This window comes from Micromys minutus, assembly GCF_963924665.1.
Source record: "Micromys minutus genome assembly, chromosome: 31".
NCBI lineage: Eukaryota > Metazoa > Chordata > Mammalia > Rodentia > Muridae > Micromys > Micromys minutus.
Window position 1 is genome coordinate 368,696 of NC_137966.1, and position 19,846 is coordinate 388,541.

Genomic DNA, 19,846 nt, shown 5'->3' on the forward strand with positions numbered 1-19,846 from the left:
GCCAATCACTGAAGCTCCCATGTGTACCTGCCAGCATAGGACCCGGATGAATGCCTTCTCCAAGATTGGCACAGAAAGACCCCAGCTCAAGACTTCCCTGAAAATTGCTGGTAGCACTTGGCTAGTGGGCTGAGGGAGAATCTTCCCCGCCCTCCTTCATATGCTTCCCTTTCCTACCCAGGCTGTATATTGCACAGGACAACACTTAGAAGCCATTGGATGTGAGTCTCTGTGTGCCTCAGAGGAAGTAGGAGGCACTAGGGCAAGACGGAAGATTCTGGGGGGTGAGGTGGGATCCAGAAGGCTGCAGAAGCTTCAGGGTAGCCGAGCAGGCTTCTTTCTTCTGGACCTTCCATGGCATCCGGAGTCTTCAAGCAAAACAAGACACTTCTAGACTCATCTAGATTTTGGAGCTAGTTATCCCTCCAACCCTCTGTGATCGGTACTCAGGAAGCTAGAAAGGAAAAAGGAAGATGTGACCTCAGTGTTGGCCAGCGGGACAGAAGCATGATCCTCAGAAATCTGTCCCTGTGGCTGCTTTCTGGGACCATCAGCCCTTGCAGAGAGAGCAATTGTGTGCCTACTCCCAAAGCTAGAAACTTAGCCCCTCCCCTCTTCCATCAACTCTCAGTACAATAGTTTCCCAGTGCTTCATGGGAATACGGGCTGGCAGCCAACTTTCTTGCTTCTGCCCTTCTGACCCAACTGCCCAGACTAAGCTGAAGACATGGAAACCAGAGAGAAGCATTAAGGACAGGGGCATATGTTGACAGCCTTGTATAAACTAATGGCTTTGACTTTCATAGCAAAGTAATGGAGCTGGTCCCTGCTGCTTCTTAGGATTTTTTAAAAATTACCTTGAACCACCTTGCTGGCCAATCTTAAATCTTCTTATTAATACAGGGATTTACTCAAGGTGGCCTTTCTGTTCAAGTGCTAATGAAGCCACCAGGGCTCAGGCTTCTGTGTGATGCCTTCATTCTCAAATAAATTCAAACCTCCCTTTGTTCATGTAAGGTATAACCAAACAGACCTCCAAGCAAGGCTAAATGTTCACTTCTGTTTCTGTTCTAAAACCTCAGTTTGGATCATGAGAGCACAAACTGCTTTCTCAGCCACACACTCCTCCTCTGGTCCTTCTGGGTCCTTCTGCGAACTCACCTTTGGAACAGACACTGCTGGAGGTCTGGGAGGCTGAGGACCAGTAGTTGGGGGCTGAAGCAGGGAGGTGCCTCCTGGCCTGGGAACAGTCCTTTGGCCTGGCACAGGATTTGCTGGGAGTGCCTTCTGAGGTGGTCGAGGCCTGGAGAAATCCTGGAGGGAGCAAGAAGTCTTACTTGAGAGGCTCCTTTCAAAAGAAAACATACCTGATATTTTATGAATCACAACCAAAATAACTTACATACTGGATTGTCCCATTTTTAAAGGACTCACCTGTGTGTGTTACATACTAAGTAAAAAAATAAGATCTTTTTGAAAAGCAAGTTGGCTGTCTCTATTAAAATTAAAGCATGGCATGTCAAGGCACACTTTTACCTCCTGAGTGCTGACTCAGGAGGTAGAAACAGATGGGTCTGTGAATTTATTTCCTGGTGTGAAAAATTCTACTTCCCATTGACCATGTTAGATACTTAGCACAGGTGCAGAAGGCTAGTTTGCAAGGATGTCCCTGTGCACACACAGTTTATAACCAGAGAACCTAGAAACTTCCAAAATGTCCACAGTGGGAGAAAAATGTAAACTTATCTAGTGACATGGTCTACAGCATGTGTAAAGAGAAAAGCAGGGGGTCTGGGCTAATGGGGAGAGCCAGCTGAGAGACAAACCGACATGGGCCTGACAGAGGAGCATGTATGCAAAGCAGACCACCACAGCCCTGCCTAGGGCCTACGGAAACGAACAGAAGTGGGTGGATACGACCCAGGAAAACAGAATGAGTGGTGTGTACATGGAGCACCCCAAGCCTAATTTTATTTTAATTAGTTTATTTCTCTTCGTATCTTTTACCCTACTAACATAAATAATGTTTCCAGGTTTTTATTTTCTGTCTCTAGCCATCTCTGGCTAGAACTGAAATAGAGGTGGGCAGTGAACTTTTTCTTTCTGATTCATGGAGATATCACAGGCTTTTGGGAGCAGTTAATACTCAGGAATTAGGCAACCCAACACCAGAAACATAAATAAATGAGCTAATCAAACTTCTCAAAACAGAAACACATTTCTGTACTACTTAAACTTTTTTTAGAATAAAGAATTGTTGTTTTGAGCCAGGGTTTTTTTCTACATAGCTATGGTATAACTCACCATACAGACCAGGCTGGCCTTGAACTCACAGCAATCCACCTACCTTGGTCTCCCAAGTGCTGGGATTAATGGTATACACCACCACACTTGGCTATTTGTATTATTTTTATTATCTATATATGTGAGTTTATACAGGTATGTTCAGATGCCACAGAGTCCAGAAGATCTTGTGGAACTCACTGATGTCAGTGCTGGGGTTTGAACCCTGGTCCTCTCCAAGAGCAACAAGTACTTTTAACCACTGATGGAACTCTCTAGCCCCACTACTCAATTACAAAGAAAAAAATATATATGTGCTTTTTGTGATTGGAAACAAAATTTCTTTTGACATAGAAATGCCTATGTCAAAATCATAGCCTGCCCCTAAGCTGGTAGGACTTGAGAGAAGCCAGTTCATTGACCTGCCTAAGAGGGGCGCTTCTGAGTTCCATGATAGGCATGGGGCAAGTGTGCAGGGGGCAGACACATTGCAGAGTTTGTTTTCCTACACGAATGATTTCTCAGGGCAAAACCATGAAGCTCAGAAAGAAAAGTTGAAAATACCCGAGCCCCAAAAAACTGCTGCCCACCCTTTAGCTCTACCCTTTCCAGGAGGGACACTGATCTGGGAGGGTGTTGGGTAGGACCCCAAGTGCACCAGAGAGCTCAGGTCTTCCAGGGATAGGTGACAAAGGAGAAATTGCAGAGTGAGTTACAGGCGGCTGTTATCTGCCCTGGAGCCTTATCAGAATGTCTGCCCTGGGCCTCCCTCCCAGCACTGGGCTTCCCAGCACTGGGCCTCCCAAAGAAGCTAATCTGATACCAGAGCCTAATCCTTGGTGGGTGAATAAGTAGAGCCAAGACTTAACAGTACAGGGGAAGAGCAGGAGAACATTATAAGGATCGGCTAAACTGTGTCCCGCCAAAGGCAGCAAGGCCAACTTTCTCCAGTTAGTCCATTCAAGTTCACTTGGTGTACTTCCCTGAGCATACTCAGTTTAAGGTCATAGATTACAAAGATAAAGAGATGGCCCATTTCAGGGCATACATAGCTCAACATCATGGAGCAGTGTTTAAAGTGATTAGGTAGGAATGAGTCTGGGTATGGTTGCCTTGCACCATAAAGTTCCAGATGCAGTCTATCCCTCCTCTGCTTGGATTTGTACATCACATCCTGGCCCCACACACAGGAAATTGTGAGGGGCAGTTTCACAGTACAGAACCCAACCTGATACCACCAGCTTTGCCAAACTCTCATGTCTCATGCTCTAGGGACCATCCGAAACCTGAAGCTGACCATGTGGTTGTTGTGATCAAGAAACTTGGATCCTGGGAAACCCTTTGAACCCCCCAAAAAAGCAAACACAATCAGTTCTGAAGGCTACCATGCTAGACCACTGCCCAAGAAATGCCTATGTCTTCACTAGGAAACTTAAACCACAGTATACATGCTATGGCAACAAGGCACTGTGTTATAGCTCCAACTTATAAGTACCAGCTACACAGAAGGGGACAGTCTAGACCCATCACTTCCCAGAGACCCCCTCAGGCAAACGAGGCATCATGGTGTGACCTTCAGTCAGACTCTTCGGTGAGTGGAGCTAACTAGTAGGTACACTTTATAGGGCCAAGTACAATGAGAGAGACACAGGGTACTCAGATCAGCCTTACTAGGTAAGAGAAGCCCTTCTGGAGGAGTGTTATCTAAAGTCACAACTGAGGGTGAAGAGGAATAGGCTGAGCAAAGGGATGTGCATGCATATGAGGAAAAACGGCATGTGCAATGACCTGAAGTGGACAAGATCTCTGGGAACTGAAAGAAGTTAAGTTGGGGTACAAAGTGGGTGGAAATCAAATAGGAAAAAAGCATCATGTGGTCCAGGAGAGATGATGAGGATGATGAGGATGAAGGTGATAATGGCGATGATGATTAATTAATAGTTGTAGGAGCAGCAACAGTATTTTCGGGTTTTGAGACAGCGTTTCTTTGTGTAGCCTTTGCTGTCCTAGAACTAGCTGTGTAGAACAGGTTGACCTCGAACCTAGAGATCTGCCTAGCTCTACTCCTGAACACTGGAATTAAAGGTGTGTACTTCTACCACCAGGCTGGGAAGATACTTCTTGCTGCTTACTGCTAAACCTCTGAAAAATCCATTGGATTCACCAGAACCAAGATAAGATGATCAAATCCAATCAGTGCATCATGCCAATGGCTCTCATTGCAGGTGGTCTGTTATAATGCAATGTTCCCAGTCTAGGGTCGCTGAGAACCTACTTACCTGGGACAGTAGGCAGTTAGGTGCAGGGGGCATGGGCCTGCTTGGGGGAGGCCTTCTGGCTGACTCCTTTCTTTCTATTCGAACTCCAGCTTCTGGGGAGCTCCCAGCAGCCCTGTTCAGATGTGCTGGCAATGGTGCAGGTGGGGAGTCAACTCGCAGGTAGTCTGGAGGGGGCCGGGGAGGAGGGTGGGAGGGCTTCCGAAGAGTTTCAGGGGTGTTAGTCACCTGTATAAAGAAGAAACAGAGCAGCTGATATAAGGAATCTTTTCTAGGTGTGTGTCTCAATAAGGTGACCAGAGCCTCATCTGAAGGCAGAACAGACATGCTGACCTTCAGATTCCAGGCTTCAGAACCAACTGACAAGCCCCTAACACAGCTTTCATTCCAACCCCATGGGCACACATAAGCACTTAAGAAAGCCTAACAGGAATTAAGGGAAATCAATCAAGTTCAACGATGCAAAGCTCTTTCTTACCTTTCGCTTGCCCTGAGGTGTCTGTAGCTTGAAAGTTGGGTTGGCATGGCCAGTTCCACCACTCTGAGACACCCTGAAGGGACAACTGGAAACAAGAAAGAGGGAACAGGGGGAAAGGGAGATGTTCAATGATGTGTGTGAACTAAGCAAATCTGACCCAGGCCGGTGGAAAATCTGATTACTTCTCTAGAGAAAGTGGGTTAATCCTCTGAAACCCATCTCCTAAATTATAGATAAGAACACATATGGCCAGTGGAGAAGCCCAAGAAAGGGCTTCTGCCTTGCACAAAGCAGACCCCTCCCTCCCCAATAAGGAGACAGAATATCACTAATCATCATGTACCCTGACCCCCACCAGCATGAATATAGAAGGATGCAGGGCAGAAAAAAAATTCCCTTCCAGTACAAGTACATTTAACAGAACTCTAGAGAATATGTCCCATCAATATCTCCATGAATCATTTGTCTTCTTTGGTTAATGTATAGTTATCTCTGTGACTGATTGAGTTTATCATTCCTCTCTGTTGCCTCAGCTTCCTGCACTTTAAAAATAAGATAGGAGTTAACAAGGCAGGGGACGGTAAGTAGATTTTATGTCATACCCCAATTTGAATTAGCTAAGGAAGAACAACCAGACCTAGTAGAAATCACTTACAGCCATTATTTAGTAACATCTGCCATGGTGACCGAGCAGGACAGAAGGAGTGAGGATAGCATGTTCTCTGCCTTCACCATCCCAGAATTAGACCCATCACCACCAACCTTCCCACAAGGGCTGAGCATAGAACCCTGTCCCACCTGAACTGTTGCCGCAGCTTAAAAGGGAGAGCTGAGGGCTTGCCCAGTTTGTGGTTCTGTCTGTAGCAGTGACACAATAGCGCCAGGAATACCAAAAGGAAGAGGGCCGAAAACACCCCAGCGATCACTGGACCTACACCTGCCAGAAAAGTCAGCACAAGTGAGAGAATTAGAGGCCGTGCATGCTACAGTCAAATGACAAAGCCTCAGTTCTCCTTCAGATATCTGATTATGACTTATTTTAAACAAACTCAAATACATGCAACATACACATTATATACTATTGGGCCCTAATTCTAGCTTAAACAGCCAAGCCCACGGGCTTTTAAAGACAATCCCCACAGCGGAGATTCTTCCCACAGCAGTTCAAACCCATTTACCATCAGCTTCCAGATAATGGATTTTCATAAAGTCAGCCTGCATCAAGATTTTCTTGGACACAGAGCAATGGCCAGAAAACACTGGCTCAGACATCTTAGGACTAGAACTCTTTCCCCCATAGTTGGGTCCAAAGCCATCTCAATAGTTCCACGAGTCATTAATTTAAATACACACAGTATGCCTGCATTGGTGAAGCTCCCCTGGCTCTTTCTTCTTGTATGTTTTTATTTTGTTATAACCTAGACTGGCCTGGAACTCACTGTGCAGCACAGACTGGCCTCAAACTTACAGCAATTCTCCTGCCTCAAGCCTCCTAAGTGCTGTAATTACAGATAGCAACTACCATACCCAGTTTTTACTTTTGCCATTATTCAAAGACAAAAATCTGGAAACCACAGGGGTTGAGTCCCTGAGGCCTCCCCTAAGAACTACAAAACTTGTCTGTTTTCCCACTTCTTAACCTTTATTTAATAAAAGGCAAATAACCAATAAATGTGCCCCAGGATTGTGATTATGTCAAGTGTCCCTAAAAGAACTAATTACTAGTTACTACCCCAAACCATTGTGACTATTCAATGACCTACAATCTCCCTTAATATCTCTCTGTGTCTCTCTGTCTCTGTCTCTCTTTCTCCCTTCCCCCAGTAAAAAGACAGGAAGGCATCTAAGCCCAGGCCCCATAGGAATAACTGGCATTCTCCCGCTCAGTGTCATTATCTTGGCTCTCTCCCTGTAGAATCTGGAGAGTGAAGCCAACTTAACTTGGACTTTCTGCAATGGTCAAGTCCAACCTATGGCCCACCATCCCCACGTATTCCCACATAGCTGTGGATGCAGCCCATCACACTTGTAGTCAACAATGCCATATTGCAATGTCAACAGGCTGGAGGCTCCTGCCAACCAACCACTTATCCCCATGGTCTCCTCTCACAAAGGCAGAACACTTACTCTTAGGGGGCAAAGGACCACTGTCAATGCTGCCGCCATCTCCTGGGGTGTTGCAGAAAGGTGGAGCCCAGCCAGGGGAGCAATGACAGTTCTTGTTGTTGTTGCAGACCTACAGTGAGGACCACAGACGTATCAGCACCTAGGAGAGCTGTGACCTCCCACAGGGCATGCCCCCACAACACCCAGGAACCCAGACCTCTGCATGTACACACGTACCCCATGACCATTGCACTTTTTCCCACAGCCTTCTGTCTCAAAGAAGGAGGTGTTCCTGCATTGCCCCTCAAAGCAAATCTGCAACAAGGAAGAGCAGCCATCAGTAGAGCAGCAGAAATGTGGGGAAGGTGTGGGAGGTTTGTCCTTAGGATGAATGAGAACCCAAAACGTAGCTCTGGGTTATATATTTTAGTGAAAGATACAAAAGGCCTCAGAAGGCAGGACAGTGGGTAAATGGATCCTGCTTTCACCTTATTGATTAGGGAAGGAATAACAAACAGTGCCAAAATATTACATTCAACAATTAGGACATGTTTATAATCTAGCATCATGCTGAGTATATGCCATCCAACAATGAGTGTTTACTAATTTTAGTATTATGCCTAAAAATAATGATTGTGGCAGGAGCTTACTCTGTGCTGGGCATCATATCATGGGGTTCCTCTGGGTTCATAGTTTTACTAATAATTTACTACATGAGATCAGTGGCATTATTTTCCTTGGGTTTCCCTGACTCTTAGTTTGCTTCTATTTCATGTATTAGCTAATGACATGGAGGATAGTGATGTCTATATTTATGTCTAATCCATGGTCTATAGGTGGGTGATTATCAGTGGAATGCTATTATTCGGGGAGCTAAGCCTCATTCCTCCAGAGCCCACACTTCTCAATCTCTGTCTCCTTCTCTTGGTTTGTGAGTGAAGTTAGAGAGGAACTCACATGGTTGTGGCCACACTTGGTCCCAGTCATCACCAGCCCTGGGTCCAGCATGTCACCTTCCCCTTCCTCCTCCTCAGGACCCCGGTAGACATGGGTGCCCCGACAGTGGATCCGCCTCCCATTCAAGGTAATGGTGGTGTCAATAGATACTGCATTAGATTCCAGGGGCCTGGCCTGGGTGCTCTGGCACTGGATCTTCCCACACTTTGCATCCCTGGGCCAGGAAAGAAGACAGTTTCAGAGGCTAGGAAAGAGCTGGGGCAGTGCAGAGCATCAGTCTGAGCCAAGTCAGCAGGCTCTGGTGGAGCAGAGCAAAGGACTAGAAAGTGGTCTGGAACCCAGAGGTATAGACCTAAAGTAGACTCAAATCCAGAAAAGGGGCAGGTTCCTTATGTCTTAGCAGACCTAAGCCAAGAGCTCAACTTAGGATGTCCTAACTCCAAGGACAACTGAATGACATGAATACTCAGTCATCTTTATCCTACAACCATTTCCCCAGGCACTCCAACTAGGAGCTGGGACTCCTCTGCCTCCCCATTCCTCATTGCTCCAAGGGTTGAACATTTTCAATCCCTGTCAATCTTCCCTCCTGCACAGCTTCCCTGACTTACCTCATTACTGGCCTGCAAGACCCCTGATAGTGGCATCCACGGAAGGAGTGCAGAACTTCCAGCAATGCCTTTAAATCTCTCAGGGTCTAGTTCCCTACTTTTTTCTACCCAGGTTCATTTTTATGGCCTCCCCTCCTTTACTTCTCACATACTATAGCTTACTGTCTCTATCAGCTCTTCAACTGTTTTTCTCTAATGTCTCCGCCTAAAGTTTCACACACTAGTGTGACTCCTCACCCAGTTCATTTATATGAATGTTACTGAACTCAGCTAGAGAACTTCTTGGGGTAAATGCCCCAGGCAATTAACTATTACACCTATTACCACATTGCTCCAGACACTCAATTCAGGCCCCTGCATGAGGTAAATCTGCAGTAGTGGTGAGCAGAGGTGTGAGTAGATGGCTGGAATGAACGACTCAGATATGGCTCTTAGAAGTGGGCATAATTTTAACACTGCAAAAATGACCCAAAAGAGCCATCTGTGATCTACGATGTTGATATGCTGGAACATTGTCATCTCAGATCATAGCCATCTCCTGCCCCACTTAAAAAAAAAACTACAGAATTTTTCTATGTAACAGTCCTGACTGTTCTGAAACTTGCTCTGTAAACTCACAGAGATCCGCCTGCATACCTGCCTCTGACTCCCAGGTGCCAAGATAAAGACATGCCCAGAGATTCTGTCCTGTTCTGAAGAGAGTCCCCAAAGCAACCTTGATCAGTTTCCTAGGAAGCAATGCAGCCCACTCCTCTTTTTCACTTTCTTAGAGCCAAATAGAACAGTGCATTACCAGGCAACAGGTAAAGAACAGAGACAGGCTTTAACTTATTTGTTTAAAAGCCACACCAAGTCAGATGGGAGTGAAGAGAACAGAGCAGGGATTGATTGGTCAGCCTTCCTCCCATCAGGTCAGTGCTGTGGTCTCACCTGGGGCTGCATTTCCTGTATTTGCCATTCAAGCCCTTGCCACAGTTTCCATAGGTGTCCCCAGCAGCATTCACCCTCTCAAAACAAAGATCGAGGGCAGGCCGGGCCCCTAGGTGTGCAAAAAAAAAAAAAATCTGTCAGTATATAAGCCTGCCAGAGGCTCCCCTGACAGAGCTAGCCTTGGCCAATGACATGACACTTCCACATTCATCAAGACCAATTCAGAGAAAACGTTTTTAGACTGGATTTTAGCACTTCCTTGAAGGTTTCTATCTATGGCAGTTGCATGCTAAGCCCACTTGCTAATGAAGAAGAGCTGCCCTATTTCTGGACTGCAAAGGATTAGTAAGTCATGTCCCAAACATTAAAAGAGCTATAAAAAAAAAAAAAAACTTTGTTTTTTCTCTCATGGAAAAGCAACAATCTTTAGCAGTGTGTCTTCTAGGAAATAGTCTTCCCTATCTTCTGCATCCCTTAGATTTGATTCTGGAGCATCTTCTTGAGAGAACACAATAAAGGATGGAAGTCTCTTATTTTTCTGCACTTTGTGGTTCTACTTAGTTTGTTGTATACAGAATTTAGTCCCATGGTATTCAGTTGTGTGACTTGAGGGCACAGCAGATGCTGCCCCACAAGTAGCAACAGTGTAATAACATTGTTAAAAACATCTTTACATCCATAAGCAAGTACAATTGGAGGGTGTTTCTAAGTAGTGTAATGCCCAACTTCTGAAAATGGTGGCAGATGGAATCCCACACCTGAATAGGGGTGGGTTCTAGGGCAGGGGCCGAGGGTAGGGCTCAAAATACTGGCAACACTAAAGAGATTCTGAATGTGCAATGACCCAAAACTAATTAAAGACAGAATGTGTAATGAATTCAGAGCTCACCCATGTTGTGTCACATGACTTTACTACAGCTTGGTTTTCAACACAGCTGCAAACTGCACACAACCAATGAATGCCACTGAAACCAGCTCAGACTTAAGGCTACTTTATATTATGACTGGTCACGTTTTTACTATATGTATGTATGCAATAGGTTCATTAAGGAAAACAAAGTTTGTTTTCCCTGCTGTCAGTTCTCAGCAAATAAACATCAGATTAATGTTAATATTATGTTAGAAAGATTGATTTATAAAATTGCTGTTTGAGTTCCTGACTTCAGATCCTACAAAACAAACAAACAAAACAACAAAACACTAGCTGAATGTAGTGCCCACCTTTAATCCTAGCTCTAGAGAGGAAGAGGCAGGTAGATCTCTGGGAGTTGGAGGCCAGCCTGGGCTACATAGTAAGTTTCAGGCAAGCAGGCCACACACTGAGACACTGTCTCAAAAAATAAAAATAAAATTCATTGAGAAAATCATGATTTGGGGTCAGATTAGAATTTCACACAATTTCTGGTAAGGCCCTAAACATACTTCTGTAACTTTTGCATCACATATCGATGTGGGTTGGTGATTCCATCCCTTGACAACTATAAAATCATAATGTCAGTCAATTCTGAAAACTGTTAAAGACCCTCTATGACCTGCACTATCAACTATTTAACCAAGATTTAATTCTTTAAGTAAAAAAAAAAAAAAAAAAAACAAGCACACAAGTTTGTTAAAGTGTACATTTGTTCTTGTAAAACTATATATGAAAGATTATTTTTAAATAAATTTCCTTATGATTTATTATCAGTAAATGTTTGCTGTCTATACCTACTTTTATATATTCACAAATTGTTCCATGTCATGAAAAAACTTCTTAGAAAAAAAGATAAGTGGGAAAAAAATGTAAGCCTAATGTAATTAATAAAACCGGTAAGCACATTAAAATTTATTTCTAAACTGCTTTCTACAGGGTCCTATCTGTTTCCTTATATCTTCCATGATGCCTTATCATGGAAGGTTGTTGTTATCACTACATCACATGCTGTCTTTGAGATCTGAAACAATTTGCTTTCCTTTAATATGACTGAAGTTAAACATTTTTGTAGCTTAAGGGTCTTTTTCATTTTCCTTTATTCTCCATTTTCTGCTTCATTTGTGTGTTGGGGAGGGATTATTGTTATCTGTCTGCCCAGTGTTAAGACTAAAACCTTCAAGGGACTATGAGAAATACTGTCACCTGGCTGTCCTTGGATGTCTCCCATGAGCTAAGAGCATGAGATGTGATATTTGGAGGTGCTCTAGGCCATGTTAAGTGGACAGTGGGGAGATGGGCTCAGAAGTGGTGGGTGGAAGAGAACATATTCTCTAGGAAGGTCCTTACCAGGTCCCCACAGCTGCTGGCACTGCTCCTGATAAGTGAGGCACATGCCATTGTAGCAGTAGGCCTGGCCACCTTCGCAGGGGGTACCATCCATCTGGTAATAGTTGGTGGGGCAATGGGGGGACTTGCCCGTGCAGAACTCGGGGAGGTCACACTGCCGCACCTGCTCACGACACTTGGTTCCAGGAGCCACCAGCTAGGATGAGGAATGGGAAGAAGAAAGTAGTCATTTCTTCCCTGCCCCCAACCCTTTCAGCCAAGAGCTCATGTGCGTCTGTGGAAAACAGTTTTCCATTACCTTGATACCACAGAGCTCATCACACACCTTCAGTGAGCTCAAGTGACCGCTGGCCTTTGCATAGACAGGGACTGAGTACCTTCAAAGTTGTATCCAGACAAACAAACTCAAAGCAATTCCTTTGCACATCAGTTAAGAAATAATGGTTATGTAACAATCTATAGTATTCTCTGTGCCATTATAACCACCTTTCACGTAAGTGTTATTAGGACTTTATTTAGTTTGCATGAAAGTCTTATAATAACTAAAGAGGCGAGACACAATATATTCAGTCACATGGTATGTGGCAGACCAGTTCTCTGATAAGGGCACATACATATATGCATACATGCATATACCCATATACAAAAAATTGGCATTCGTGCAAAATTTCAATTTACAACATTCTTGTTTTGTTCATGTAAGTTTTTAAATTTACAACATTCTTTAAAGTAACCTCCAACTCATTATTTAGTACAGACTGGTCTTGAACTCATGGTAAGCCTCCTGGCTAAGCCTCTGGAGTACCAGAACTGTAGCCATGTCTCACCATGTCTCATCCAGCTTGTGACTCCAAACAGCATACCCTCACTGTTATGCAAACCATGGGGCTGAGTGCTATCCAAATACTTATCTCATCTGACCTTCAGAATGTCCATGAAATTGACACAGGCACTTGTATTAGTGTTTCTGATATCCATGCCAGTTCAGACAGCTGAGACTTGGAGAGTTAAAAAAACAAAACAAAACAAAACAAAAAACTTCCCCAAATTCACATAGGTAGGACTTGAAGTCAAGGAATCGTTTATGAAGCTCCATCTGAAATCCTAGAGTTGAGTGAAAAGTCACTTTATGTTTATTCTTCAGCCTTGAAGGACTCAACCCAGCTCAGCCTCCCTGGAAGCTTCCATGTCAAAAGAGAAGGTGTCCAAGTTTTCCTGAGCCAGGCAAGGACACCTATGACTCAGAGGTAGGCCCTCCCCTGATTCCAGGTGACCATGCTACTCACCAGCTCTTCTAGGGAACAAAGAGAAAAACCAGCAGGCCCCTCTGCTAGCCATTCTTAGACTGAAAGGCTCACTTAAGAATAAATGAAGGCCACCTACAGCAAGGATGAGCAGGGTCAGCATCTGACACAAAAGCCTCTAGACATGTGTACACTTAACCAGTTCAAGAGAACTGACCTTTTCTTTTTGTTTATGCATAATTCCAGAGTACAGCCCACTCTCTGGGTACTAAGAGCAAGCATGCTCAGTGGAGCACTTGAACAATATGTGAACATGGTGTGTGCTTGACAAGCTGAGGGTGAAATAGGCCACAGCTCCATTCTCAAACTTCTCTGGTACTCAGATTAATAACTCAAAAGTTAAAATACCAGGGGCTGGAGAGATGGCTCAGTGGTTAAGAGCACTGACTGCTCTTCCAGAGGTCCTGAGTTCAAATCCCTGCAACCATATGGTGGCTCACAACAATCTGTTATGGGGTCTGATGCCCTCTTCTAGTGTGTCTGAAGACAGTTACAGTGTACACATATAAATAAAATAAATCTTTAAAAAAAAGTTAAAATACCACAGTAGTAGTGTGTGTGTTTAACAAATCTGTATAGATATAACAGATGTATATAATTATTAAAAACATGTATTACATAACCTCTAATAAGGATCAGGATAACCTTTATAACCAAAAATATTAGTATATTACATATTATGAAATAAAACTATTTTAGGTAATTTTTTTATAAAACTATAATTAGTCTGATATTCATCTGGGTCAGATTTCATCACCAAATCTGTTAATTTTTAAATATATGTTGGGACTCCTGAATGTCAGATTTAGATTAAAAATTTATCAAATTCAGTGTTATATGGTTAATGGTAATAAATTATTCTCCACATTGATATTAGGAATGCATGCTTCAGAGTCAAAGAGAACTGGTTTCAGGACCTGACGGAATCTAGAATACATCACCCCTCTCTTAATGACCCCATTTCTTCACCTTAAAATGAAGGCAGTAATATGTACCATATGGGGCTGTGGTGAAGATTGAATCACTTAACATATAAAGTCCTCATCCTGGCACCTGACATCTACCAAAATGACCATTTGCATTCATCAAAATCATGGGTTTTTTTCATGTATTCAAGTAAAAATGAAGCCTCACTGGGCCTGGTGGCTGAGGCTTATGATCTCTCCTAGAAGATAATGTCAAGACTTGCCTGGACTCCAGAGTAAGTTCAAAGCTACCCTGAGCAATTTAGTGAGATCTTGTCTCAAAATTTATATATACATATATGTGTGTGTGTGTGTGTGTGTGTGTGTGTATGTATGTATATATATCAAAATAAAGATACATACATAAATATATATACATATGCACATATATGTATGTATATAGGCCTATGTAAGATATAGCATAGTTAAGTAAAAAAGATATACATACATATATACACAGAAATGTGTGTTTATCTTTTTATTTTGATTTTATATGTACATATATGTCTATTTTTTATTTATATATTTGCTTATATATTTATATATTAACATATTAATATATTTCTATCACATATACATATATATACATATCACATACATATATATCATACATATATACATATATATATATATGTATTATGATTTGAGCACAATGAGGCCCAGGATGGAAAACCGTTAGGCTTATTAGAAGGGACATTCTCAGTTCCAAATATCTAACACACACATACATACACACACACACACACACACACACACACACACATCCTTTCTCCTTTCTCTTCTTCCCAGTGATGGGGCTGAATCAGAGCCTTAAGCATGAAAGTACAGACTCTTAACACAGTGACCAGTTGTAAGAACCACCCTCCCCAGCAGGGTGTCTAAAATTTTTGATATAGGCTGAAACCCAGCTGTCACCCACTAGGCTGTCACCCCAAAGCCTGAGACAAAGGAAAGGAGGCACTTACCTTGCACTGGTGACAGCAGGAGCCATGGGCACACTCAGCTCCTTCCTTCAGAGTGCAGTTGGAGGCATTGCAGCAAGGGTTCTTACATTCCTACAAAAGGCAACAGGTAGCTTTTAGCATCTGCAGCAGCAGGACAAGAGTCAAAGCCCAGCAGGGGGCGCCCTTGCCGCCTCCATTTTCCCACCTGCCTGGCATGCTTTGCTCTCTGCTCCCGAGAAGGCCTCACTAGAACATCACTAGGCAGTTCTTTACTAGGGTAATGAATATTTGCCAGAGAAAAGACACAGGTGCTTCATCCTTGGAGATATCGCAACTTAGATGGGACTATGTGGTGTCATACTGAGCTTCCACACTGTCCTTCAAAGAGCCCCCCTCTGCTGAAGGGCCAGGGCTGATCTTTGCTTTTAGTTCATGGTTCTTTGTCTTTGGCCAGTTCTTTTATTCTGAAAATTACAGGGTTCTAGTTTTAAAAGAAAGTCAGAAGATGGCTCAGTGGGTAAAAGCACTTGTTGCCAAGCCTGAGTTTGATCCCTGAGTCACACACACACACATACACACACACACACTCTCTCTCTCTCTCTCTCTCTCTCTCTCTCTCTCTCTCTCTCTCTCCTCACTCACGCATACACGCACACATGCACACATTAAATAAGTGCTTTTTAAAAAGCCAAAAGAACATCTCAACATAGAGATATAAGGTATAAGGATACCCCAATCTCACAGCCACACATTGCTTACAGTTCACCAACTGTCATTCATGGGTTAACACACTTTCTCATCCTTCAAAAAATAGACACGAAACAATATAGTTCTGCTTTTCTTGTTCTTTAGAAAAACATTTCTCTGATAAAGATGACAGAGCTAGGGTGTGTGCTCTACCACTTATTCTGAAGCTCTGGAGGAGGAAAAGCCTATCCACATAGAGTTCTGCTTCTCCTTCCTCAGCAGCTCTTGCTTGACCTGAGAGTACTTCCAACACTCCCTTCAAATCTTCCCTTCTCTGGGCTAAACAGCACGAGCTTGTCTTAAGGCTCCTCACACCAGGCTCATGATCATGAGTTCATCCAGCTGTATGGCCTCCAGAAATGAAGTGCAGCTGGAGGGCCAAAGACACCATCTGGGGCTCCTCCGGGGAGGAGGAGAGCTACGTGTCCTGGGATCATGGTCTGTGGCTAGAGCAGATGCTCAAAAGGGTCCCACCCTGATTCTGGATATGACTGTGTTGACCACAGCTGCATCTTACACACAGAGGGCCTTTGGTAGTCATGTTTAAGAAATTCTGGCAACTAGAAAATCATGTAACATTGTCCTTTTGCTAGGAATGCTTTCAGCTCTGAAGACAATGCAGATTCGTCCCTCCCTCTAGTCTGGTCCTGACACTTACCTCTTCTTCTCCACAGTCACACTCTTCACCGTCTTCCAGGTACCCGTTGCCACACCTCCGGCCTCCATACAGTGTCCTAGTATCTGGCATGTTGGAGAGACACATCCCACCTCCTGACTGTAGATACCTGTCCAGCTCCCTCCTGTTACACCAACTGAACACTCTGGGGAAAGGGTGCCTGGCAGGGAAGAAGAAGGCATTAGAGGAGCTGAAGCACACCAAACAGCTTGCCATCCTGCCTACCACTCAAGAGGCTAAGTTCACTTGAATGAAAATCCCACACACACCCTCTGCCTCACCAGAACATTCATCAGTACATGAACTTAGAATTCTTTCATCCTGAATCATGAGTTGATGAACCAGGACACACCATTACATTTGTTTTTATTAAAAATGAAAAAGGCAGTTAAGAAATAGAACAGTGCTTTCTGTTTTTTCCATCAGTAAGGTGAGGTAGGTAAAGGGTGAGAAGTACATTATGACAGGTTTTCATACTAACAGATGAACAAAACATCGGATGGCTATTTATTTTCTCGTGACTAAAAAACAGAATCAGAAAGCCCGAGACTAAAGGTTTAACTCACTCATTGGCTAAAGGACTGATCTTTATTTTCATAACCAACTACATCACCCAACACACAAATGTGTGGTTTTTATCACAGTAGAATGTACATAGGCTCCACAGTCACCTGCTACTATGGAAACTAATCAAAAGTGCTGTGGGTCCCTTATCTGCAGCTGTCACCCCTGGTTTTGGTTTTCACTAGTGAACAGTGATCTGAAAATATTGAGTGGAAACATCTAGAAATGGACAAATCCTTAGGGTGAAGTAACTTTTATTATTACCTCTATTTCACATAGTCTAGTTTATTATGAGTTGGTGCTTTTAACCTCTTACTGTACCTACTTTATACATTAACTTCATCATAGGTGTATGTAGGAAAACCACACAGAAGCACAGCACAAGATGTAAATGTGGGAAAACTGCTCTATCACAACATGGATCTGTAAAGAGACCTTGGTAAGGCCCCGCCCTTAAGTCTCTAAAACAATTAAAGGTCAATCATTGAGGGCTTCCTTCAGTGCTACAGTAGGTACCCAAGGAATTTGCTACTAATCATTATGCTATGACAATGTGTGAAAAACTTAAAACAACTAGAGCAGCAATGAATTTAGCTGTCACCCATCTGTCTACATATACTTTATTAGGATTGGTAGAGAAAGGGGTGGGCTTAACCATGAACTCAAACTCAAAAGGTATGCCTATGAAGTTGTATCCCACATGTGACCGCCATCCTTGGGTGTCACAGTAGTCAGGAAGCGGTGAGCAGACACTAGTACTATGAACAAGAAAGCTGCATTGAACTGCCATTCTCTTGGAAGCATAGCAAACCCCAGCAGTCTGGAATAATGGAATGCAGTACATTGTACAAGTACATTGCCTTTCAAGGGAGTGGCTCAAGTCCTGAAGATTGGTATGATGTATGCATTCAAACAGAAGATAATCCTCTTCTTTCAAAAGCTCTGGTTTAGGAAATCCTTGTAAGTGTTGGGAGTCTCAGTACCCTTGTTTTATGGATTCCCTTAGGAATCCCCTTCTCCTCTTATTCTATAAACTACAAAGCTTCCAAAGAGGAAAGGCCAAGGGTTTGTGGTTCTGATCAAAATAGACCTTCATCTAGGCTTCCTAAAGAACTGGGCATATGGGTGTGGTAGCACATACTTAAAGCCCCAGAGACCTTAGTAGTTGACGTGGAAGGGTTGCTTAAATTCACAAGTTCAAGATTAGACTGAGCAAGACTCTCTCACATGCAGTCTCAAAAACAAACAAACAAAACATGTTAAAGCCAATTCTATAGCTGAAAACTACAAACTATTTGTCAATCCAGGGTTCTAGATCCTGCTTTGAGAAACTTAGCATCTCACAATACATCTGCCCACTTCTGCTTCATGTAAACATCATTTAAACTATCTTCATCAACAGTCTGAAAGTTTTACTGGGCCCATCTTGGGTCAGGATGACCCTGCATCTCTCACGACACTCTTCTCCCCACTGGCACCCTTCCAGTTGACTCACCCAGTGGCGGCGGCCATGATACACCCACCATCGGCTGCGCTGGCAGAACAGCAGTGTGCGGAATCATGGCTCATGCCAAAGTTGTGGCCAATCTCGTGGGCCACGGTGGAGGCTACACCGATGGCATTCTCGGAGTGGTCCTGTTTAGAGAAGAATTTCAAATTCAAGGCCAAGATTTTCTTTCTTCTTTACATGCCCCCCCCCCCCTCTCTCTTTCTGAGACAGGGTTTCTCTATGTAGCCCTGTGTGTCCTGGATATCACTCTGTAGACCAAGCTGGCCTCAAATTCAGAGATCAACCTACCTCTGCCTCCTGAGTGTTGGGACTTCAGGCCTGCATGTCTTTTTCTTATCTGAGCCCGACAGCTCTCCATTGACTTCCCCTAACACTGAGCATATTGACTCTTCATAACTTGCTCTTAACAACTCTAAAGCCACCGTCTTCATTAGAAAGGCACATTCTCTTTACTTTTTAACAAAAGACTGTTACCCGTGTTCTTAAAAGATGCAGATCATGAATGACCAGTTGATGTATCTCTTGAACATCACCTTGAGTTGAACAGTAGATACACTTGGCTCATTGTTTTCTGAGAGCGTCCTAGCATGAAAGGACCACCCCAGACATAACCTGGTACAGTGAGTGATCTTAACCATCAAAACAAATAGGGCTGGTGCAGTGATATAAACCTAAAGTCCCAGCCAACTGGGGGCTGAAGCAGGAAGGTCATCTAAACCCAGATGTTTGAGACCACCAGGACAATGAAGTGAGACTCATCCCCAAAAACCAAACAGTAAAACAACAGAAGCAACAAGTATATTTATACCAGGCACAGTTGCATGTGCCTTTAATACTAGCACTCAGGAAGCAGAAACAGGAGGATTTCTGTTAGAAGCTAGCCCGGTCTATATGATGAGTTCTAATATAGTGAGTACTTTTTGTAGTGAGACCCTGTCTCCAAAAAACAACAAAAAGTGTTTACTAAATATATATGTGAGTTCCTCTTATTATCTCATTTAATGTCCATTCTTACACTAAGATCACAAGCCATGAAGCTACCTTTTCTTTACAGCTAAAGACATGCATTAACTCCAAAGTCACACAGCTGTTCTTTGAAACCAATTTACTCTAGAATCTGAGGTTTAACATTTACATTATCTTGTCAATAAAACTACACAATGGGTAGAGGGATAAAATAACCAATGAGAACAGAGGAGAGGCTCCCTTCATATCCACTCCAGGTTAGAAGTAAC

General features: G+C 43.4%; 1 protein-coding gene across 2 annotated transcripts in view; it reads right to left on the minus strand.

The window, feature by feature from the left end:
* Positions 1-400: 400 nt before the first annotated feature.
* Positions 401-19,846, minus strand: part of ADAM19 (ADAM metallopeptidase domain 19) — a gene marked incomplete at both ends in the record, with an annotated part of 83,281 nt that continues 63,835 nt past the window's right edge. For both annotated transcript variants that reach the window (XM_080942173.1, XM_080942172.1), the window contains 13 exons: positions 401-454; positions 1,162-1,314; positions 4,563-4,787; positions 5,038-5,122; positions 5,836-5,974; positions 7,165-7,273; positions 7,381-7,458; positions 8,101-8,314; positions 9,642-9,750; positions 11,902-12,097; positions 15,136-15,225; positions 16,520-16,697; positions 18,597-18,736. In XM_080942173.1, the coding sequence (XP_080798299.1) occupies positions 401-454; positions 1,162-1,314; positions 4,563-4,787; positions 5,038-5,122; positions 5,836-5,974; positions 7,165-7,273; positions 7,381-7,458; positions 8,101-8,314; positions 9,642-9,750; positions 11,902-12,097; positions 15,136-15,225; positions 16,520-16,697; positions 18,597-18,736 (1,770 nt within the window). The remainder of the gene's footprint in view (positions 455-1,161; positions 1,315-4,562; positions 4,788-5,037; positions 5,123-5,835; positions 5,975-7,164; positions 7,274-7,380; positions 7,459-8,100; positions 8,315-9,641; positions 9,751-11,901; positions 12,098-15,135; positions 15,226-16,519; positions 16,698-18,596; positions 18,737-19,846) is intronic.